The sequence below is a fragment of the Hordeum vulgare genome, chromosome 1H, assembly GCF_904849725.1.
Source record: "Hordeum vulgare subsp. vulgare chromosome 1H, MorexV3_pseudomolecules_assembly, whole genome shotgun sequence".
Taxonomy (NCBI): domain Eukaryota; kingdom Viridiplantae; phylum Streptophyta; class Magnoliopsida; order Poales; family Poaceae; genus Hordeum; species Hordeum vulgare.
Genome location: NC_058518.1, coordinates 333,654,167 through 333,674,218, shown reverse-complemented (window position 1 = coordinate 333,674,218; position 20,052 = coordinate 333,654,167). Strand labels below are relative to the sequence as shown.

Sequence of the window (20,052 nt, the reverse complement as noted above, 5' to 3'; positions counted from 1 at the left end):
GCAAAAATCATCAGCGTTGCTTAGACTTCAGGGAAATCATCTTTTTCTTTGTCGTTTTCCTTTTCAGGATCTTTTCCACTCGACTGACCCTCTTTAAACTCTTGGATCAACAGTCGGCACTGCTGAGTGGTGTGCTTTGGCAATATCAAATTGCCCTCTTCGTCTTTTTTCGTGTGGAATACACACGGCTGATCGAGAACATCCGACCGAACCTTGGATTTCTTGGGAGGAAACTGTGCCTTGGGCTTTCCCTTGTATTTTCCTGCCGCCAGAGCGACTGCTTCTGCTGGCGTAGCGCTTTCAACCTTCTGCTTCTGCTTCCGATTGGAATTGGCGTCAATATCGACTGCTTTACCTTTGCCATTACGGAGGCGGTCTTCTTCCTCCCCGTTCGCATAACGGGTTTCTATCTCCATCATTTTGCTTATTGACATGTTGTGTGTCCAACCGAACTTCAGACACAACTCCCGGTACCTGATGTCTCCTTTGAAGGCGCGGACTGCTTGGTGCTCGCTAACATTTTCCACCGTATGGTGGAGAGTGGTCCAGTGCTGGATGTAATCGCGCAAGGACTCACTCGACTTCTGTATGCAATGGTGCAACTCAGAAAGGCTGGCATGGCGCTTGGAGGTGCCCTCGAAGGTCTTGATGAACACTCGGGACAAATCTGCTCAACAGTATATGCTTGAGGGAGCCAACTGATTCAGCCATGTACGGGGCGAACCATCCAACATCACGGGCAAGTGTTTCATCGCAACGTTGTCGTTGCCGCTGCCAATCTCTACTCCGACTCGATAGTCGTCCAGCCACGTTTCGGGCTTGTATTCTCCTGTGAACTTGCTGATTCCAGCCGCCAACCTGAAGTTGGGGGGAATATCTGCAGAGTGGTTGCCCTGCCGAAACACTCGGGACCAGAATCTGCAGTACCACTTCCACTCGGATGATCTCTGTAGAGACCATCTCTATGAGATCTGTCCCGGTCGATCCTTCTCTGCTCGAGTACATTTCTCGCATCAAATCCTGGATTCCGCTCGTCACCGAACGGGCGTCGGTCATCGTAGTGTCGGGACAAATACGAGCCGCTCCGCGGAGGAGAATGCACTCAATGGTGGTCATCACGGTGATAACGAGGGGGGAACTGGTTCTGCCCCTGGTCTTTGTGCTGATTCTCTCGGTAACCCCCATTTCTGCGACGCTGGGGTGACCCTGGACTGAAAACTGAACTAAGTGTATCTACTCTTGGTGAATTGTTGTGTAACCTATTGAGTGACTGTGATATAGCTGTATTTTGTTGCTGTGCTGCTTGAAGCAAAGTGCGGATCTGCTCTAAGCCTCTACCAGCCTCTGAATCTGATGGCTGAATGGAATCTGCTATTTTAGCTGCAGCTGCAACGTTAAGTATGTTGGGGTAACGTAGCATAAATTCAAAAAATTTCCTACGCAAGTTCAGATCTTCTTATGGAGAGACCAGCAACGAGAGAGGGGTAAGAGCATCTTCGTACCTTTGAAGATCGCTAAGCGGAAGCGTTGCTAGAACGCGGTTGATGGAGTCGTACTCGCAGCGATTCCGATCTAGTGCCGAACAACAGCACCTCCGCGTTCAACACACGTGCAGCCCGGTGATGTCTCCCGCACCTTGATCCAGCAAGGAGGAGGGAGAGGTTGGGGAAGAAGACCAGCAACACGACGGCGTGGTGTTGGTGGAGAGACGAGGTCTCCCAGCAGGGCTTCGCCAAGCGCCGGCAGAGAGGAGGAGGAAGAAGTGCAGGGCTGCGCCGAGTGAGAGGGAAAACTGTGTCCTCCAAAGGCCAAAAGTGCCCACTATATATAGGGGAAGGGGAGAGGGGGTGCCACCCCTAGGGTTCCCACCCTAGGGGGTGCGGCAGCCCTCCTAGATGGGGAAAGTGGCGGCCAGATGGGGAGGAGGGGGTGGCGCACCCCTCTGGTGGGCCTAAGGCCCACCTAAGTTAGGGTTCCCCCCCTCTTTTTCTTTCCCCTGCGCCATGGGCTGATTGGGGAGGCGCACCAGCCCAACTAGGGGCTGGTTCCCACCCCCACTTAGCCCATCTTACCCCTTGGGGTCGCAGCCCCCCTTCGGTGGTCCCCCTGGACCACCTCTGGTGGTCCCGGTGGTCCCGGTACGTTACCGGTGATGCCCGAAACACTTCCGGTGTCCGAAACCATCCATCCTATATATCAATCTTTACCTCCGGACCATTCCGGAGCTCCTCGTGACGTCCGGGATCTCATCCGGGACTCCGAACAACTTTCGGTAATCTCGTATAACAATTCCCTATAACCCTAGCGTCGTCGAACCTTAAGTGTGTAGACCCTACGGGTTCGGGAGACAGGCAGACATGACCGAGACACCTCTCTGGCCATTAACCATCAGCGGGGTCTAGATACCCATGGTGGCTCCCACTAGCTCCACGATGATCTCATCGGATGAACCACGATGTCAAGGATTCAATCAATCCCGTATACGATTCCCTTTGTCTGTCGGTATAGAACTTGCCCGAGATTCGATCGTCGGTATACCTATACCTTGTTTAATCTCGTTACCGGTAAGTCTCTTTACTCGTTCCGTAGCACGTCATCGTGTGACTAACTCCTTAGTCACATTGAGCTCATGATGATGTTCTACCGAGTGGGCCCAGAGATACCTCTCCGTTACACGGAGTGACAAATCCCGATCTCGATTCGTGCCAACCCAACAGACACTTTCGGAGGTACCCGTAGTGCACCTTTATAGTCACCCAGTTACGTTGTGACGTTTGATACACCCAAAGCACTCCTACGGTATCCGGGAGTTGCACAATCTCACGGTCGAAGGAAAAGATACTTAACATTAGAAAAGCATTAGCATACGAACAACACGATCTAGTGCTAGGCTTAGGATTGGGTCTTGTCCACCACATCATTCTCTCAATGATGTGATCCCGTTATCAATGACATCCAATGTCCATGATCAGGAAACCATGATCATCTATTGACTAACGAGCTAGCTAACTAGAGGCTTGCTAGGGACACATTGTGATCTATTCATTCACACATGTATTAGTGTTTCCTGTTAATACAATTATAGCATGAACGATAGACGATTATCATGAACAAGGAAATATGATAATAACCATTTTATTATTGCCTCTAGGGCATATTTCCAACAAAGTACTGGAGTACGATATACCTCAATGTTGTCTTGTTGACCACTTGAGAAGAGTTGTCGCTGACGTCGACTGGAAGTTGGTGGACGACGACGGTCGTGTCCAGCCGACGGTGCGCGGTCCTCGTGTTCGCCGCGACCGAACACAGGTGGGCTCTCCGCACAACCCGCCATGAAGACCTCCGCTGCTGGATTGCAGCTCTCGCACTCGGATGGAACATCAGACTGATCTGATGCCGAGTGGACCGGGTCCCGAAGGGGTACACCAAGCTCGATGGTAGCAACCTGAGGAGTCGACAGAGATGACGCCTGGCGAGCTACTGCGTGCTTCACCCATCGCTGGAGTCGTGAGCGACTGTATCGCTTGCGACGATGAACAACGGCGTGAGTAGCCGACATTGAAGTCGACGGCTGCCGAAGGAGTACGCCGGAGGAGCTTGCACGGAAGTGCGTCGCTCCACGGATCGGGAGCGCCTCGATGTCGAGTGGCGCTTCCTGAAGCCATGCTGAATCGTCGGCGATGAAGATGAGCGTGCCAAAACGGATCTCGCCACCCATGAACGAGTCGCAGCTGGAAGACATGATAGAGAGTGAAAATTGCAAACTTGCCGGAAGTCGCTTAGACGCCTGCCCCAAGGTGGGCGTTAACTTTCGTGGGAATAAACCTGACAATAGAGGTGTAGGGTACATATACCCATCACTGCGCGAGTTCTATTAACTCGTTCAGTATGTATAACAGCAGGGGCTGTGAGCGTAACAATGATATTAATGTCCTCATCAATAGCACTCTCGTGACATTATGATTTTTTCCGCTTGATTGCATCTTAGCTTTAATCTATGTATCTTTAGAATTTTGTTTATAGACATGTCAATTATTCCCAAGACTCGTATGATCATCAAGTCAGCGATTGCAACCCAAACGGAAGTCTATTTTGGCCAAAATTTTGGACATTACAGTTGCTACAATTGAAACTCTTACTCCCTCCTTTCTGATTTATAGGGCTCATCTTAAAATTTTTAGATTTTTATTATATTAGGCTTATTTTGAGTCTAATAGAGTTAAAATGCTTTGAATCCCACGCCATATTTAATGCATAGAGTTTAGAGAAAGGAAATGAGTGGCTATGCATGCATCGTTTTCTATATCCATCATGCAAGTCCAATAAGAAGGATGATGCTACATTTATTGCCTCGAAAATTGAATATGTGAGCTGATTTGCTATATACTACATCAGCCGTGTATTGCATGCATGCAATTTTTCTCATTGAGCTGATTTGCTACTCACCACAAAAGTATTGGAAAGGTGAATGGATGTGGATGTTTGGAAAGAGGATTTAATACAGAATTTATTGTTAAGTTTCAATGGGAGATAAGTGCATGGTGATTGGCTTCTTGGACTGTTGAAAATTTTCCTTTCGATCAATCTCCTCACACCTTGGTTGCGCTAACCTTTCTTAGATGCACAATACACCTGGACGGAGCGAGTACAAATTATTCGCCATTTAACATTGGCCTACAATTATATCTCTTAAATCTGGTACTCCATCTTTAAATGTACTTGAACTTATGGCAATCTCACATTTCTTTCTCAAAGTCGTACCTTGTAACCTTTTGAAATTTGATCGGGAGACATTTTACGAACGAACGAACATCCAAACGCGCACAAAACCGCACGGCGTGCCAACAACAAACTGAGCTGCATGTGAGCTATCATGTGCCTTGTCTAAAGAAAAAGGTTCGTGCTAATATAGTATTAGCACCAAATGACAAGGGGAGCAGGAGTGTGGGTTAACCTCGAGGAGACAGGACGGATAGAGCCGATATCCGAGCCGGACCGATCCGCGGAAGCAGGGGCGGACAGTGAGCGAGTGAGCTCCTCCGTGTCGACGTCCCATGGGCATTCTGGTCATTCGGCATTTCGGCCAACGGCATGGATCCTATAAATGGGCACCCACCCCTCCCCAACCCCTCTTTGTCCGGGCCGTTGCTATTGACTCCACGAGAGGTTCCCGTTCCCTGGCGGAGAGAGAGAGAGAGGGAGAGGGAGAGGAAGGAGAGACCGAAGGCCGCCCGTGTTCTTACCCCGTCTCCTCTTCCGCCTTCGGCCTTTACTGGTACGTGCCCTCGCCTCTACCCTCTATCATGCTGTTCTTCTGAGGTTTTCACCTCAGATTTTAGGGGTGTTTCGACGAGGAGGGAGGGGAGGCCGTGAGCGGTTGCTAGGAGGCGTTTGCATGCGGGTTTTGTCGACCCGAATCGCTAATTGGAGTGTAGATTTTGGCGCTGTGGTGCCGCTGTTCGTGATTTTGGTGCGAATTTATCGCGGGTGGTGCGGTAGGTGGGGGTTTCACCGTTTAGATCTGGTAAAATTGTGAACCTGGGAAGGGGCAGGCAGGTGTTTGGTTTACCTGCAGGATTATGAGGGGTAGGTGCTGACTTGTGAATTAGGTTTTGTTTGTACCTGAGAATTTTATATTAAAAAATTTTTTTTTTGGGGGGGGGGGCTTTTTGGATTCGTTTGTAGTTTGAGATGCCAGGTGGACTGTGCTATCCAAATGATTCAGTTAGGTTTGGTGTCGTGGGATTTTACTGGTCGTGGTCTGCCAAAGCGCCAACGGATTCGTATTGAATCCTGTCAGTAATGTTAGAATTCAGAAATCATAGGTGACCGAGATTTATCTGTAGAAATTTGTGGCGTAAGTATTGCAAATCTGTGATAAATCTCGCATGCTAATCTAGTGGCAATTTCGCGAGGTTGTGTCACTTTTAATAGATTTTTCTTGTGTCAGTGCAAAAGTCCGCTCAGATTTACTGTAATTTATTCTATGAACTGGCTCAGTAATAGCAGCAACAACTGTCACCGCGTTGGTCATATGCAAGTGCTTCAAAACAAAATTCTGAAGCAAATTCTTATTCTGGGTTGCAGAAACTCCCATCTCAGAAACCAAGAAAAGGGGGTCTGTGAAGAGGTGTCTTGCGGCAGAACAATGGAGGTACTTGGCAAATCTGTGATTGCTGAGCCCAGCAATGTGATTTTCTTGTCCACTATTCTTAACACAGAAGGGCAAGTCCCCAGTCACAAGTGTGACAAGAGGTGCCAGAATGAGCACATCTTTGGAAACATGTACCGCTGCAAACTGACTGGATTGACACACATCTGTGACAAAAACTGTAACCAGAGGATCCTCTATGACAACCACAACTCGCTCTGCCGAGTGAGTGGGCAGTTGTTCCCGCTCTCGCCACTGGAGCTGCAGGCTGTGAGGGGGATTCGGAGGAAGCATGAAGCTGACAGCCATGAAGGGTGCTCCTTTAAGCGCAGGCGTGGTGCACAGCTTCATCCTTCCCCTTTTGAGAGGTCCTACTCCGCCGTGTCTCCGATACCGAGCCAAGCTGGAGATGGCATGGACCTGAGCTAGAGCTAACGAGACTTCCATCTTTTCTTTTCCCGGCTACCTTATGCGGATCTCTACTCCATTTCCCCTTCTTTGACAGGATGGAAACTATAAGAGCTTCCTTCTTTGTAGACTTATGAAGGGATATGAGACTCCTTTAGAGGCACTAAATAATGTCTATGTAGTATAAATTCAGTTTCATGGGACCTTGTTGTAATCGTAACTTCGATTGAACAGCCTATTCTGAATTACTTAGTGTTAATCATTTGCTATTACCGTTTAGATATTTCCCTATAGCGCGGTGCTCTTGTTTGCTCTAACTTTTCATTACTCTAGCTCCTTTCTTTCTTATGCTCTCTTGAGGTTCATTATCCGATGTGTTTCAGTGCAGTCAAGCTGTGCAAATTTGCTTGACATAGTCGGTGATGTAAATCCGTTGCAGATTACTTGTTCCTATTTCTTGGGGGAGTGAACTTACTAACTAAATTTCCTTCTTAATTAGTGCTTTTCATGGCAGGTTGATGATCAAGTCTGAGTTATTTATGGTTTGCTCTCATATAGCGTATTTGTTTCAGTTAAATGTTTTCTTCTTTGCAGGTTATGTTTCTAACATCTATATAAAATATATTGCTTCCTCCTGTTTTGTTTTGACCACCTTCTTTCCTTTACTCCTTTCTGTTTTGCAGGGTTTAACCAGGTGCTAACTTTTTTGAAAATATTTTGGTCTATATGTAATGTTCCCTTTGTTAAATTGATTTTTCTTGTTCTGAGTGTTACCTTGTTTTTTATGTTTGTGCAGGTGAATTGGTGTTCTTTCGCTCTTCTCGGTCCATGGGAGGCAGGAGCTATGGAAGATCATTGAAATCCTTTGCAGCAGTGGGATAGCAAGGTACCATCAAAGTCTTAGGCGGCAGAATGCTTTTCAGGTAACTGTCCGGGTGGCTAGTCAGTTCATTTTGAAGAGACCGCAAAACTGTTTGCTGCCATCTTTACAATTAGTCTTTTCCAGTGCATTGTCCACAACAGAAATCATCAGCAGAAGAGAGGTTTGGAACTATTCAAACAAGAGCCAGCTTGAAGCCACTGAAACTTCAAAACTCATACTGGAGAAGAGCCTGCAGGGGCTTGACATCGCGTTGCTGCTGCGGTAGGACAAGTCTACTCCAGTACCTGCCACTGCGACCCGAAGTAAACCTCTGTGGATCTAGTTGAGTATCCACCATCTGTGATCCAAAGCAAGATCTGTGAAGATCTCAAGAGATTTCAGTGTCCCCAATCCAACAAGCTTGTTCTCAACATAAACTTAATATTGCCGTGCAATTTCCTTTCCCGTTCTAAAAGAGATTAGGCCATGATTGTACATTGTAAGACAATTATATCAGGAGTAAAGGGAACTTTTCTTCCGCGTCAAGTTTTGTTGATTCCCATCTTTGAATGCCTACAGGTCCCCCCTATGACTAGTAGGATATTTAGTTTTTGGAGTAGTGTTGGGTGGTTACAGTGCTGGGTGCTTATTCAAAATGCTATTTGCACTTCATAGATCCTGCTTGGAATGCAAGATAGTTCTTTAAGTTTTAACAGTTGTTTAAATAGTTATTGAAGCTGTAACACTTTTTAACTTTGGGTCCCAATAGCCAGCGAAACATCGCTGGGAGGGATGACATTTGCGAACATTTGTATGCCAAATTCTACAAAGCACACATGGCGATCTCTTTAGAAACACATGGCAATTTCTAGCAACAAAGGATTTTACCGTGAAAATTGTTGTATTTGCTGAAAGGAATCGTCATGTTCCCGCAACTAAAATTGCTGTGAAATATGTTCGTTTTGCCATGCACCTTGAGCAAACGTTTGCTGGATCGCAGTCACATTAGATTTAATGTGGAATTTCTGCGTAAATATGTTCGTTTTGCCATGCACCTTGGCCGCCAGGCGCCGTGGTGGGAGTGCTACACGCAGAACAAATTCGGTCTAACCGTCGGATCTTCGACGGACGGTGGCGATGGCAGGTGAGGGCCTCTGGCCAACGGCGGGCAACACATGCCGATGCGTGGCAGCGGAACTGGCCAGGACCTCGGCGCCTCCGTCCACTCCAGCCACACAGAACGCACACGAAAATGGCGCTCGCCGCCGCCCCCTCCCGACGGTTCCCCGCCGCTCCTCCCCGGCCAGCACCGCCGTCTCCGCCTCTTCAGAGACGCGCCCACCTCCGTCCTCAGAACCCACGTCGCGGCCCTCGTCCACTCCTCGCCGCCGCGACCGCCGCCCCGCTCACCGCAGTACGGGCCGTCGGACTCCGCGCCCCCTCGTTGGCCGCACGCACGATCTGACGCTCTGCTCGCTCGCTCGCAGGCGGACACGGAGGGGCGGAAGCACGAGCTGCTGCGGGCGGTGCAGGAGACGGGGCGCGGCTTGGGGGCCAGCCCCGACCAGCGCGCGGCCATTGAGGAGGCCATTGTACTGCTCCCCGCTCTAGCTATTTCCTTGAATCGCATTTGCTCCTGGGCGGCGTGGGCCGGTGTGGGACGGCGAGGGGTATCGGTCTGATGTGCGCGCGTGGTGTGTAGGTGTGCGTGGAGGAGCTCGGCGCCGGGGAGGGGACGCCACTGGACCTCGCTGCGCTCGACGGCACCTGGAGGCTGTGCTACACGTCGGCGTCGGACGTGCTCGTGCTGTTCGAGGCGGCGGAGAGGCTCCCTCTCCTGCAGGTGTCTCTCTCTGCCTGTACCTCGGTTTTTCAAAATTCATCATGAGAATCCCATGACAGTTATACTGTTAGTGACAAACAAGTAGCAAGCTCGGCATATGCAAATGTTTGATATCGTGGAAACTCTGCTATTCCGATGTGTACATTTTAACGCTCTAATATGGAAACCTGGGGCTATTTAGAGGTTGATCACGAGTTGATTTCTGGCACTTCAGAAAATTGCTTTATAGTGTGTATAGATAGACAGACGATCATGTTTTATAAATTTGCGGAAAGTGCAGGAAGCCTTATGCCCGGGGTGGTGCTTTTGGGTATGTGCAGGTAGGGCAAATATACCAGAAATTCGAGTGCAAGGGCCGGTTGGATGGTGGAATTGTGCGGAATGTCGTGCGTTGGAGCATTGAGAACTTGCTGGAGGTAAACCTTTATGATGATTGTGCATCTGTGTGTCCTTTCTTGGAGGTTTTGTTCTTTTACCCTAACATTGCACCAGAACAGGCCCTGTTTAGTTGTTATATCATTCAGTTGGTGCTCTCGACTGTGCCGTATCCCAGAATGTTTAGTGTTTTGTGAGTGTCATCTTGATGGTCAAAAAATGCAAAAGGACAATATCCTTTGTTCACTTGTACTACCTCTGTACCAAAATATATGAGTTTAGCCTACAAAAACGTCATATATTTTGATACGGAGGGGGTAGTTTGTAGTTGGATTGCATTAGTATGCAGTGAGGGTCTCTGCTTTCCTCGAGACAAAGTTTTGTTCCTTAGATAGCATGGTGTATATTGTATATTGCCGCCGGCCTTGACATCCCAGACCCATCGAGCTCGGAGGCCTTGGCATCCCAGACCTAGAGCGCACCGGACTGGCTCTCCGCCTGCGATGGCTTTGGCTCAGCCACACCGACCGAGACAGAGCATGGAGCGGGCTCAACCTGCAATTCTCGGCAGACGAACACGCCCTCTTCTTCGCCTGCACCACGATGTCCCTGGGGAACGGCCTCTCGGCCCTCTTCTGGGTCGATCGTTGGATCGGCGGCCGTTCCGTGGGTGAGATAGCTCCGCGGCTCCTCGCCTGCATCCCCATGCGCAGAAGAAAAGCGCGGACAGTCGCGGAATGGCTCAATGCCAACGCCTGGGCTCACGACATCGAGGGCGCTCTCGGTGTCCACGAGATCGGCCAGTACATCCGCCTCTGGCACGTCATCGAGCACACTACCCTGCTCAACACGCCAGACCGACTCTCCTGGAAGTGGACTACGGATGGCTACTACTCCGCCAAGTCCTGTTACAAGGTCACCTTCCAAGGATCCATCCCCAGCGCCTCTTGGAAGCTCATCTGGAAGAGTTGGGCTCCACCCCGAGTACGGTTCTTCCACTGGCTCGCCGACCAGGACCGATGTTGGACCTCCGACCGCCTAGCACGCCGCGGGCTGCAGCACCACGACCCCTGCATCTTGTGCAGCCAGGACCCCGAGACTATGGATCACTTGCTGCTACGCTGCCCCTTCTCCAGGCAGGTCTGGCAAAGCATCATCGTCTGGCTCCGCTTGCCCTGCGCCGCTCCCAGCAACGAGACTTCCCTTCTCGCCTGGTGGCACCGAGCCAAGCGGAGCATGCCGCACCCCATGCGCAAAGGCTTCGCCTCCGTGACCCTGCTGACCCCGTGGATGATTTGGAAACACCGTAACAGCTGTGTGTTCGAGGGCACAAACCCTCGTTGCACGACCTGATCGTGAAGATCAAGGAGGAGGCGTCCCTCTGGACCAAGGCAGGAGCGGCCGGTCTCCGTATCATCTACCCACAGACCTGGGATGTACACTAGTCTTAGGCTTTTCTTTTCCCAGCTTTACCCCTCCTAGGAGGATTGTAACATAAACTCTTCCTTTTCAATACAAAGAAACGCACGCATCTCACTGCGTTTTCTCGAAAAAAAATATATTGTATATTGCTGCTTCATGGCGGCAATTCGCCTTCACAAGTTGCTGATGTACTTAAGTAGAAGCTTTAGCTCATCATATGTGCTCTTCTGCTCCTTGCACTGATGTAAACAATACTCGGTGGTTTCCGTGTGAGCAATCGAAGAGGGGAGAAGCTGGTTTGTAATGAAGGCTCGTCATATCATATGCACGGATAGGACCATAATATAGTGAAAAGCATAGGAAGAGGGTAATTTTAGCTTTGTAACGGCTTGATAAAATTATTGCAGAATGTTCATAGTCTTTTTTTTTGTGTGCAGGAATTGCATTATTTTTGTATTATGCAGTCTGTTGTATAAAAATGATTTCTAATGCCTTCGTTTGACATATTCTGCTAATCAGCCTGGTTGCATGTCATTGATTAAGTTGTTTACACTTTTGTTTTTTAACTCTCATTTGGGTTAGCTCTTTTGTGTTTGATTCTGTTAGTGGTCTATATAGGAGCAAGAAGGCGCAACACTGATGGTCTCTGCAAAATTTGATGTTCTGTCTAAGCGCAACATATTTCTTCAGTTCGAGGAGGTAATTTCTTGTTGAAAATATCTTTGCCTGCTTATTTTAGGAAGCGTTGTAAGAAAGTTGGGACTGATGGTAAGAAAGTAAGTTAGACATTTTTCTCCATACGACCTCATGCCAGGGTTCCACTATCTAATCAATATGCCAGGCATAGCTGTTCAAAAAGGTTTTGCCACCTACTGCTAACAAACTAAAACCAGAAGTACCAGCTGCCACCAAAAGTAAAGCAATCAAGGTTACTGAAAAAACCCGCCCCCTACAGCAGCTCAAAAGGATGCCAAAACAACCATATAACATCCCCTGAACAGCAGTTCTGGAGGCATCAAAGTGATTCATCAAGCAGAAGCTTCATCTCGCTATTCCTTGACCCTCCCCTGAGTCAACACTCGACAGCAGTTGTTCTGCAGCGACCCCTGTCCCCTGCCTGGTCCTCACCTCCAGAGTGATGCCTGAGTGCCTCATGTTGAAGATATGCTGCCCCTGCTAGTAGCACCTTCCTGTCTGCCCCCACATAAAATCTTCCTCTTATGTATGAAAAAGAGCATGCATTAACTAACTGGAAGGAAATTAAGAATCCATCAGAAAGAATGACTGTATGTCAGATATGATGTGATGTTCAGTGCGCAGTAGTGGTAGGATAGTAGATGATAGGTAAGCTTTATGATGCATCTCCGTATCTGCAGCTAAGTAGTATATGTAACACATAAGCATTATCCAAGATTTATTTTCATGAAACTTGATACTAGCATAGAACCAGACTCTGACATGTTATCATCATATTTCTAACTTACTGCTCATGCACCATCGAAAGCGAAGGCTTCTGGAAAGAAGTTTGTTCTTGTGCCACCATCTTTTCTCAATTTTGTTTTCTTTAATTTATGTGTTTTACCTTTTTTCCCTTTATGATCCATTGTTTAACAGGTTGCTGTAGAAAATATCAAGATTAGTGAGCAGCTACAAGCACTAATAGCTCCTGCTATACTTCCTCGGTCTTTTTTTAGTCTTCAGGTAAGCCGGGATGTATGAATAATTATATTTTCAGTCTGAAAATTACCCTTCTTGTTATGGTTACTGTCCTTTTCCTTTTTCATTAAAAGCACACACATCCTCTGTGGTCCATATGTGTATTTGCATTCAGGTGTTAAATAGTTTTGAGAATGCTAGTTGCCAAAAGATATTGTTTTCCTCTTTTGTTCCAGAATGCAAAGATTGTTCTGAAAGTAATTATTTATTTAGGATCGTCACTTCACTTTCAAATTGTTCATCAACCATTATACAGGTGTTTCATTGCAGTGACTATGTTCTTGCAGATATTGCAGTTCCTGAAAACTTTCCGAGCTCAAGTTCCTGTTGGTGGTCCTGAAAGGTAAATTTTTGAAGAACAAAAATCTTCCTTTTTTGTTTCCTTTGTTTTTAAGTTTTGGACTGAATTTTTATCAGACGATCACCTGGAGGACTATACTATCTTTCTTACCTTGACCGTGATATGCTCCTGGGGCGTTCAGTTGGTGGTGGTGGAGTTTTTGTTTTCACAAGAGCCCAACCTCTTTTATGAAGGTTCTCTAATTTCCATGGGCGTGTTGTATAATAAAACGACGGTTATAGATGGGCTTACTTGCATACAGTAGGTATATGTCTACCTTTCAACGCAACACTCCATGTGCCCTTATGAAATCTGATTATTATCCTGTTCTACTTGTGTATAGCAATCACCTTCTGCTTCTGTGTGTTAAGAAAGTTTTCTGTTCTTCCAATAGAAAGCTAATTAAAATTGATGACTTTTATTCTGTATATTAGAATGTGTTTTGGTTTCTAGTATTATCATATTTGTAATTTTCAATGTAACTATATCACTCAGTACCACTGGCGATATGTGATTGCTCATTGCCTATTAATGTACTAGTATTTTCCTAACAAATTCACTAACCTGCACTGTATGACAGTAATGAATAAGCCTTTAACATATATGCTCTCGCTGTCTGTGGAAATTCAGAATGCACGTAACCTTAATTTTTTGGGTTGATGTTGTTGGGCTTTCTTTTCAGTGTAATAGCTGTTAGGTGATTAGATTCTCTTTTGCTGCAGTTACTATCTGCATACCATTATTGATGTCCCACAAAAACAATTTTGTATTTTTTTTCTTGCAATAAATAAATATGTGCCCATCATTTATGTGCCGCAAGCCTGTGATAGATGATATTACGGCAATTATTTTATTAAAGTCACATTTAGTTATACATTTATTGTTAAGTTGATATGACAGGGTTATGTTGAGCCCTTTACTGATTAAATTATCAACTCGGTCTAAATTGTTTCCATGGCATATAGTTCAGGTCTTTTGACATGATAGTTTGCAAACATGATTCATCGAAGTGGATGTAAGTAGCCACCTGGGGTCTCTTTGCTTTCAGCGCAATAGCAGGAGAACTGTACACACTGAAATTTGCAGTTTTAGAATCAATTTAACATTTGGGTCATAATATAGTGATAACGGTTTTGTAGCTTGACATGGACATCAAGTAGTGTAAGTCTAATGGATTATGGATATTGTCATCAGCTGGTGAACCATAGGAGGCGAGCAAGCATCAACTGCTAAAAATTGTTAGTTCAGAAACAATGGGCCAAATATAGGTTATTTTTATTCTGATATATGGAGTATAACAGAAGTCCTTGTCTTGCTATTTGGGCATATCATGTAGAGTCATACGCTTATAAGGAATAAACATTGGATGCACCCTTAGTAATTGGGCATATCACATGAAGTCATGGACCATGCACTCAAACAAATATCATTTCCAGGCCAGCGGCCAAGGTTGTGCTAGAATCATGTTTTTTTTTTCATTTGACAAATTCGTGGTACTCAATTTGGTTATAATGGAAAGTAGGGCGTCTTTTTTCCCCGTTTGTGTTCATGACTAAAAGTACTTATAACTACTCTTCAAACATTGCACATGCCCACTCTTGTGGCTAAGAACCGAATAGCTTTACGCCTCAGCTGTGTTTATGCAGTAATACTAGGAAGCTCAGCACTTGGGCTGTTGGTTTACCGTTTACATACTAATCCCTCCGTCCGAAATTACTTGTCACATAAATAGATAAAAATGAATGTATCTAAAACTAAAATACATCTAGATACATTCATTTCTATGACAAGTATTTTCGGACGGAGGGAGTAGTAAACTACTAGTAAGGTACACCACTGCACATAGGAGCTTTGATAACCAAAGTATGAATGAATATCAATGTACCAAATTATAGGATGTAAACATATAGGTTTCGAGTTATATATGCATGATGTAGATGTAGGTCTAATTCTCGTAGTTCATCCCATTCAAAAGCAAATTATAGCTATACAATATTCCAAGACTACATGGTATAACACGTAACTCATGTAAATATATCATTTGTCTTCAGGTATCTTGTATTTGCAGTTTTGAGTAGCCAGTATTGCATCTTCAAAGACAAATGAATTTTATGAATGTGCTGACATGAAGAGTCTAGAACAAATGAGGAGTGTCTATGATGGTGAGGTTTGTGCGTATTCATTGTAAATCATAAAGTAGAAAAGGAATGGTCATTCAGTTAGAAGAAAAAAGTTTGGAGAGTTAAAGTATGGAGGATCTTAGTGTTTGTCTTATAAGGTTTGTGCATTATGCTTAAGCTTATCCATGGAATCTTCTAGATTATACATGCGGCAAAACCCGATGGAGTGAAGATAATATCCGATATCCAACGGCATTCCCCACATCTGTACTGTCAGATTAATTAGCTTCATCCAATGACCAATATCCAAAGTTGTTTGAACAATATATAGGGATATAGTAAAGGCTCACCATAGTCACAATGCTGTTAATTCAAACTCTGCTGTGTGCAAAGCTAAAAGCCAAAAGCTCTGCTGTGAGTAACAGGCTGCTATGTTTGAGAACCAACAATACGTCAGAGTCGAGGTGACTGTAGTTCCTAGTGGCAGTTCCTCAATCATGATGCTTTAGGGCCAAAATCGCTGTTTTGACCTTTTTGCCTAACTTTAACATGATCTGAACCTTTCAGATTTTTTAGCATGATCTGATCCTTTTGGTAACACAAGCCCCGTGATGTTTCTGCCTCTCATAGACACGCCAAAGTAGCCACAGTTTCTGCCATGAATATATAAGTGGTCACGGGGCCCGTGTTACTGGAAACGCCTCTTGCCGACGTTTCTTCACTGGGCAAAAACACCAAGCCTGAGGCGTTTTCAGTAACGCGTCTCAGTTTGCTGTTTCTGCCCTGCCACGTAGGAGGTCAACAGCTACTGGCCAGGCCAGAAATGCCGGCAACTTTGGCGTGTCCAGGTGAGGCAGAAACGTCACAAGGCTGGGCGTTTGCCAAAATGGTCAGATCGTGCTAAAATAATCTGCAAAGGTTCAGATCATCCTAAAGTTTTCTGAAACTAACTCTTGTGTGTGTATGTGCATTTGTGTATGCGTCTATGTTGTGTTGTTAGAAATAGAAAGGAAGGAAAAAGTACCTCGAAAAAAAGAAGGAAAACAAGTTGGTACGTTTATTGGAGTTATAAAAGTGTTAAACAAAGAATGCTAGGTTTTCGTTTTCAAGCCATAGCCACCTTCTTTGTTGTTTAGTCATGTCAGATCAGTGATAATGGAATATTCCTTCTTGGTGTTTGGATATGCTTTCCTTGATTATTGTGTTGATCCACTTGTGCTATGCATCAATGTACATGGTATTAGGATTCTTTGCTGGTGAGATCCATGTGGCAACCCCTACACCAGAAGTTCTTCCTTTGTGTTCATGGTGGGGCTCCATACCTTCTGTGCCATGCTTTAGATTTTATTCTACGCCAAAAGGCTATGGTTAATTAGCCACTTTGAGTCTCATGTCCAGCTCTGCAACCACCTAAAGTCGAAGAGGAATTCACATTTGTTTAGTTGTTTCTGTTGAATCTGAAGTTGGAAATTTATCTTTAATTCTCTAGAAAGATTTTAGAAGTGTGAACTAAACAGCTTCAACATGACGAACTACTAGAAGATAAAAGATCTCCATGAAGTTGGAAGGAGTACTAGAAGATTTACTGATTGATTTTATCCAAGTTTCATGAAGAATGTAGACAGGACATTTTCTTGCTTCCAGCCTGGATTCCAGGTGCGTATCTGAACGGAGTACTCCTGATTAAAGATCAAGTCACCCTATTGGAGACAAGTCAGGTCATATGCTCATCAATTTCTATACCTCTTGTCTGTACACTTCCGCGATTGACGGCAATTCCGTTGAATCGTCTTGGTTTCTGGAGAGCATGGCCATTTCACACCTCCAGTCAGCTACCTGGAAGATTGACAATTTTCGGGATGAAAAGATCCATGTTCCATTTCATAGGAGTACCTCTCTTTTTCATTACACGCATGCAGCGTGCAGCGTGCTGCTGTCAAATATCCGAGGTCCCTGATTTGCCATTTCCATTTCCAATTGCATTATATCAGTCAACTTTGTGCTGTATGGTGTTGGTCCGAAGTTTCCTTATCTTTGTTGCTTAATTGAGCTGCTGGTGCGGTCGTTTTCTGTGTGGCGTCAGACATCTCGTTTTCTAGCAGGGCCATCTAGTCGGTTCAAATTGATTGAAGATCTCCGTAGCAGACCATACGCATTGCAGAGTAGAATGAGTATAAATTGCTGGCAGCACACAGCTTGGTAACGTGCCCAGCAATCTCTCAACCAAAATATGTTGGCAGCAAAGGAGGCAAGGAAAACCAGGAACTTGTCAAGAACATCGAAACATCAGCTTCCCCTGGGAACTGACTTTTCCTAAGGATGGTGAAACCCGAAAATCGAACAATTCAATCAACGGAAGATTTAGAGAAGGAACGTTCTGCGGGTGGTCCTCCAGCGCGACGCAACCCGCGCCAATGGATTTAGCTCGCGCGTGGCCATGTGCATGCGTGATGTTGGATCGTTGTGTGGGTGATCATCTCATTTTGCTTGTGGACATAATAAGCTCGATCGTTATCAAGGAATCCCGTTGCGTCATTGCGTGTGATATTAGATGAATGCATACGTCTTTGCACCAGATCGGGGGCAATATTTACATGCTTACCAACAGTTTGACAAACGACATTACTCTATATACTAGTACATCTCAAGAAGAAGAAAAATGTACATCCTACACGCCACCACCGCGCACGGGCTGGCATGAAACGCACGCGCAAGACAGAAAGGAGAAAATTTAAAAACCAGTACAGCCTTGATTGATCGCACATATACTAAGAATCTAGGAGAAGCACATGATGAGACTCGGTTCGTCAGTGAAGCCCGGATTGCACGACGGCGCCGTGGAGGCCGGAGGACCTGAGCAGGCCGTCCATGAGGGCGAGCCTCTCGGAGAGCGCCCTGACGTGCTGCTGGTACTCCATGGCGTGCGTCATGGCCTCCGCCTCCAGCTCGCCCAGCTGCACGCACAGCCGCTCCTCGGCCTCCTCCGCCACGGCCACCCGCGCCAGCGCCGCCTCCAGCTCCCGCCGCAGCCGCTCCTCTCTCGCCTCCGCCTCCGCCACGGCCCTCGCCAGCTCGGAGCTCTTGCCGTCCATGGCCGCTGCCGCTGCCGCTGCCTTCCTCGCCATGCCTCCTAACTTCTCGGGGTGAGTGGAGGAGAGTATGTACTGTATATGTATATGCAACAGCACTATGCACAGACGTGTTTACGAGTTCGTTGGATCTGGAGCTCTCTTCAGGTTGTGGCGCCTTTTATATAGGCCGGGCCGCTCGGGACGGCTGCAGCTGCGGAGGGAAAGCGGGAATGTGTCCAGGTTCAATGAACCCATCGGGCACGTTTAGGTGTCGACGCACGTGTACAGCGCAGCTACATGGAGTATAAGGTGAGGTCATCATCGTTGATAATACGATGCTTCGCCCGTACGTCTCTCTCTTATTGCATTTCCTACTGGTTGAGAGGTGAACCTGGTGGCCACTGGCCGGAGATGGATACTCAAACACCAGCAGCCACAACTTTTGCTTGATTTGTCTAGCATATTCTGGCCGTTCGATCGAGCGTCGGAGGGTGGTTATTGGAGACACGGACGAGGGTGAATATTGGCTGATACCATCGCTTACGTGCTCCCATGATTGCAACTTAAAAGGGTTAAGTTTAAATCTTTCTTAAAACTCTTCGAAACGTCCACAACACATGTGTTTATAACTCTTAAAAATTCAAATTCAAATTCAAAGTACAAATAGAGGATCAAAAGAAAGAAAAAAATCAGCATCAGTAGTGTGAATAAAGACAAAAACATGAACAGTGTCAAAAACTATTTCACAGTGGTATCATGAGTCGCATCTTGATTTTTTCTTCCTTTTGTAGTTTGAATTTGGATCTTAATATTCCCGGGGTTGTAGGCGCAAGTATTTTGAGCATTCACATTGTTTTGGGATTTTTTTAAACCATTTAAAGTTAAACTATTTCACAGTGGTATCATGAGAGCATATAAGTGGTGGTACTATCATGCGATATTCTCCTAGACAAATGGCTGATCTCTCGTGCCTCGTTCTCAAGCATTTTTTCCATGAGATGCACTTTTGAAACACTAGATAACTAAACTATCCAATAATTTGTGAAATAAGATCAAATTGATATGTGAAATGACATCAGGGACATGAGAAGCATGTATCATGCATACTGCATGTTACAATTTAAATCTAAATAAAATGCACACATGCATAAACAAAGAAAATACATTACATCGATTGAAATGGTCGATGTGGTCGACAAGAGGGGGTGGTGCATAGAAGACTACAAATTTTAAATTTAATTACCAATTTTAGGGATTTGCGGATAAATATGTTCTCCATATATGCAACTAGATGAACACAACATATATGGCAAGCAAGCTCAAACCAGTGTAAGCTACGCAAAAATAATTAGCAAGCCAAGATGCATAGAAATCAAAGTAAAGTGTCGGAAAGGAATGACCACCAGTCAGTCGGGGATGCATATTTTATCTCAAAGCTCACACTTCTTTGGGGAAGTGCTAATCTACGTTGGAGCGTTGTCGATGCCAAGGCTCTGGAACACCACCAAGTGGCACAGTGTATTCTCTTCAAGTTACCCCCAATGGATGAACCTCAAATCCCTCGGGGTTGGTCTTGAAGACGACCACCGTACCTTTACATAGTCACAAAAGCACATGACAACCAAGGAAGCATCCGGAGGAACCCTGACTGCCTAGGAGCCCAAGCTCCAATAGTACAAGTTGTTGGTGAAGAAATCTTATGGGGAACACCAATAGGTTTGGTCAAGTGATAGATCGGGCC

The 20,052-nt window shown here is 45.9% G+C and overlaps 3 protein-coding genes and 1 long non-coding RNA gene across 4 annotated transcripts; 3 read left to right on the top strand and 1 right to left on the bottom strand.

The window, feature by feature from the left end:
• Window positions 1–5,135: 5,135 nt before the first annotated feature.
• LOC123434491 lies at window positions 5,136–6,841 on the top strand. Its single transcript, XM_045115515.1, has 2 exons — window positions 5,136–5,278; window positions 6,091–6,841. The coding sequence occupies exon 2, from the start codon at window positions 6,152–6,154 to the stop codon at window positions 6,581–6,583; it is 432 nt and encodes a 143-aa protein (XP_044971450.1). The 5' UTR covers window positions 5,136–5,278; window positions 6,091–6,151; the 3' UTR covers window positions 6,584–6,841.
• Window positions 6,842–8,618: 1,777 nt separating this feature from the next.
• On the top strand, window positions 8,619–13,652 carry LOC123434475 (probable plastid-lipid-associated protein 10, chloroplastic). The gene is made up of 8 exons (XM_045115514.1): window positions 8,619–8,838; window positions 8,912–9,016; window positions 9,127–9,267; window positions 9,588–9,683; window positions 11,683–11,763; window positions 12,679–12,765; window positions 13,068–13,123; window positions 13,198–13,652. The coding sequence occupies exons 1-8, from the start codon at window positions 8,677–8,679 to the stop codon at window positions 13,310–13,312; spliced, it is 843 nt and encodes a 280-aa protein (XP_044971449.1). The 5' UTR covers window positions 8,619–8,676; the 3' UTR covers window positions 13,313–13,652.
• A 1,273-nt stretch (window positions 13,653–14,925) lies between these two features.
• Window positions 14,926–17,310, top strand: LOC123434464. Its single transcript, XR_006625753.1, has 2 exons — window positions 14,926–16,896; window positions 17,045–17,310. It is a non-coding gene; the product is annotated as an uncharacterized LOC123434464 (long non-coding RNA).
• A 477-nt stretch (window positions 17,311–17,787) lies between these two features.
• LOC123434448 (protein RESPONSE TO LOW SULFUR 3-like) lies at window positions 17,788–18,479 on the bottom strand. Its single transcript, XM_045115513.1, has one exon. The coding sequence runs from the start codon at window positions 18,363–18,365 to the stop codon at window positions 18,048–18,050; it is 318 nt and encodes a 105-aa protein (XP_044971448.1). The 5' UTR covers window positions 18,366–18,479; the 3' UTR covers window positions 17,788–18,047.
• Between the last annotated feature and the right edge of the window lie 1,573 nt (window positions 18,480–20,052).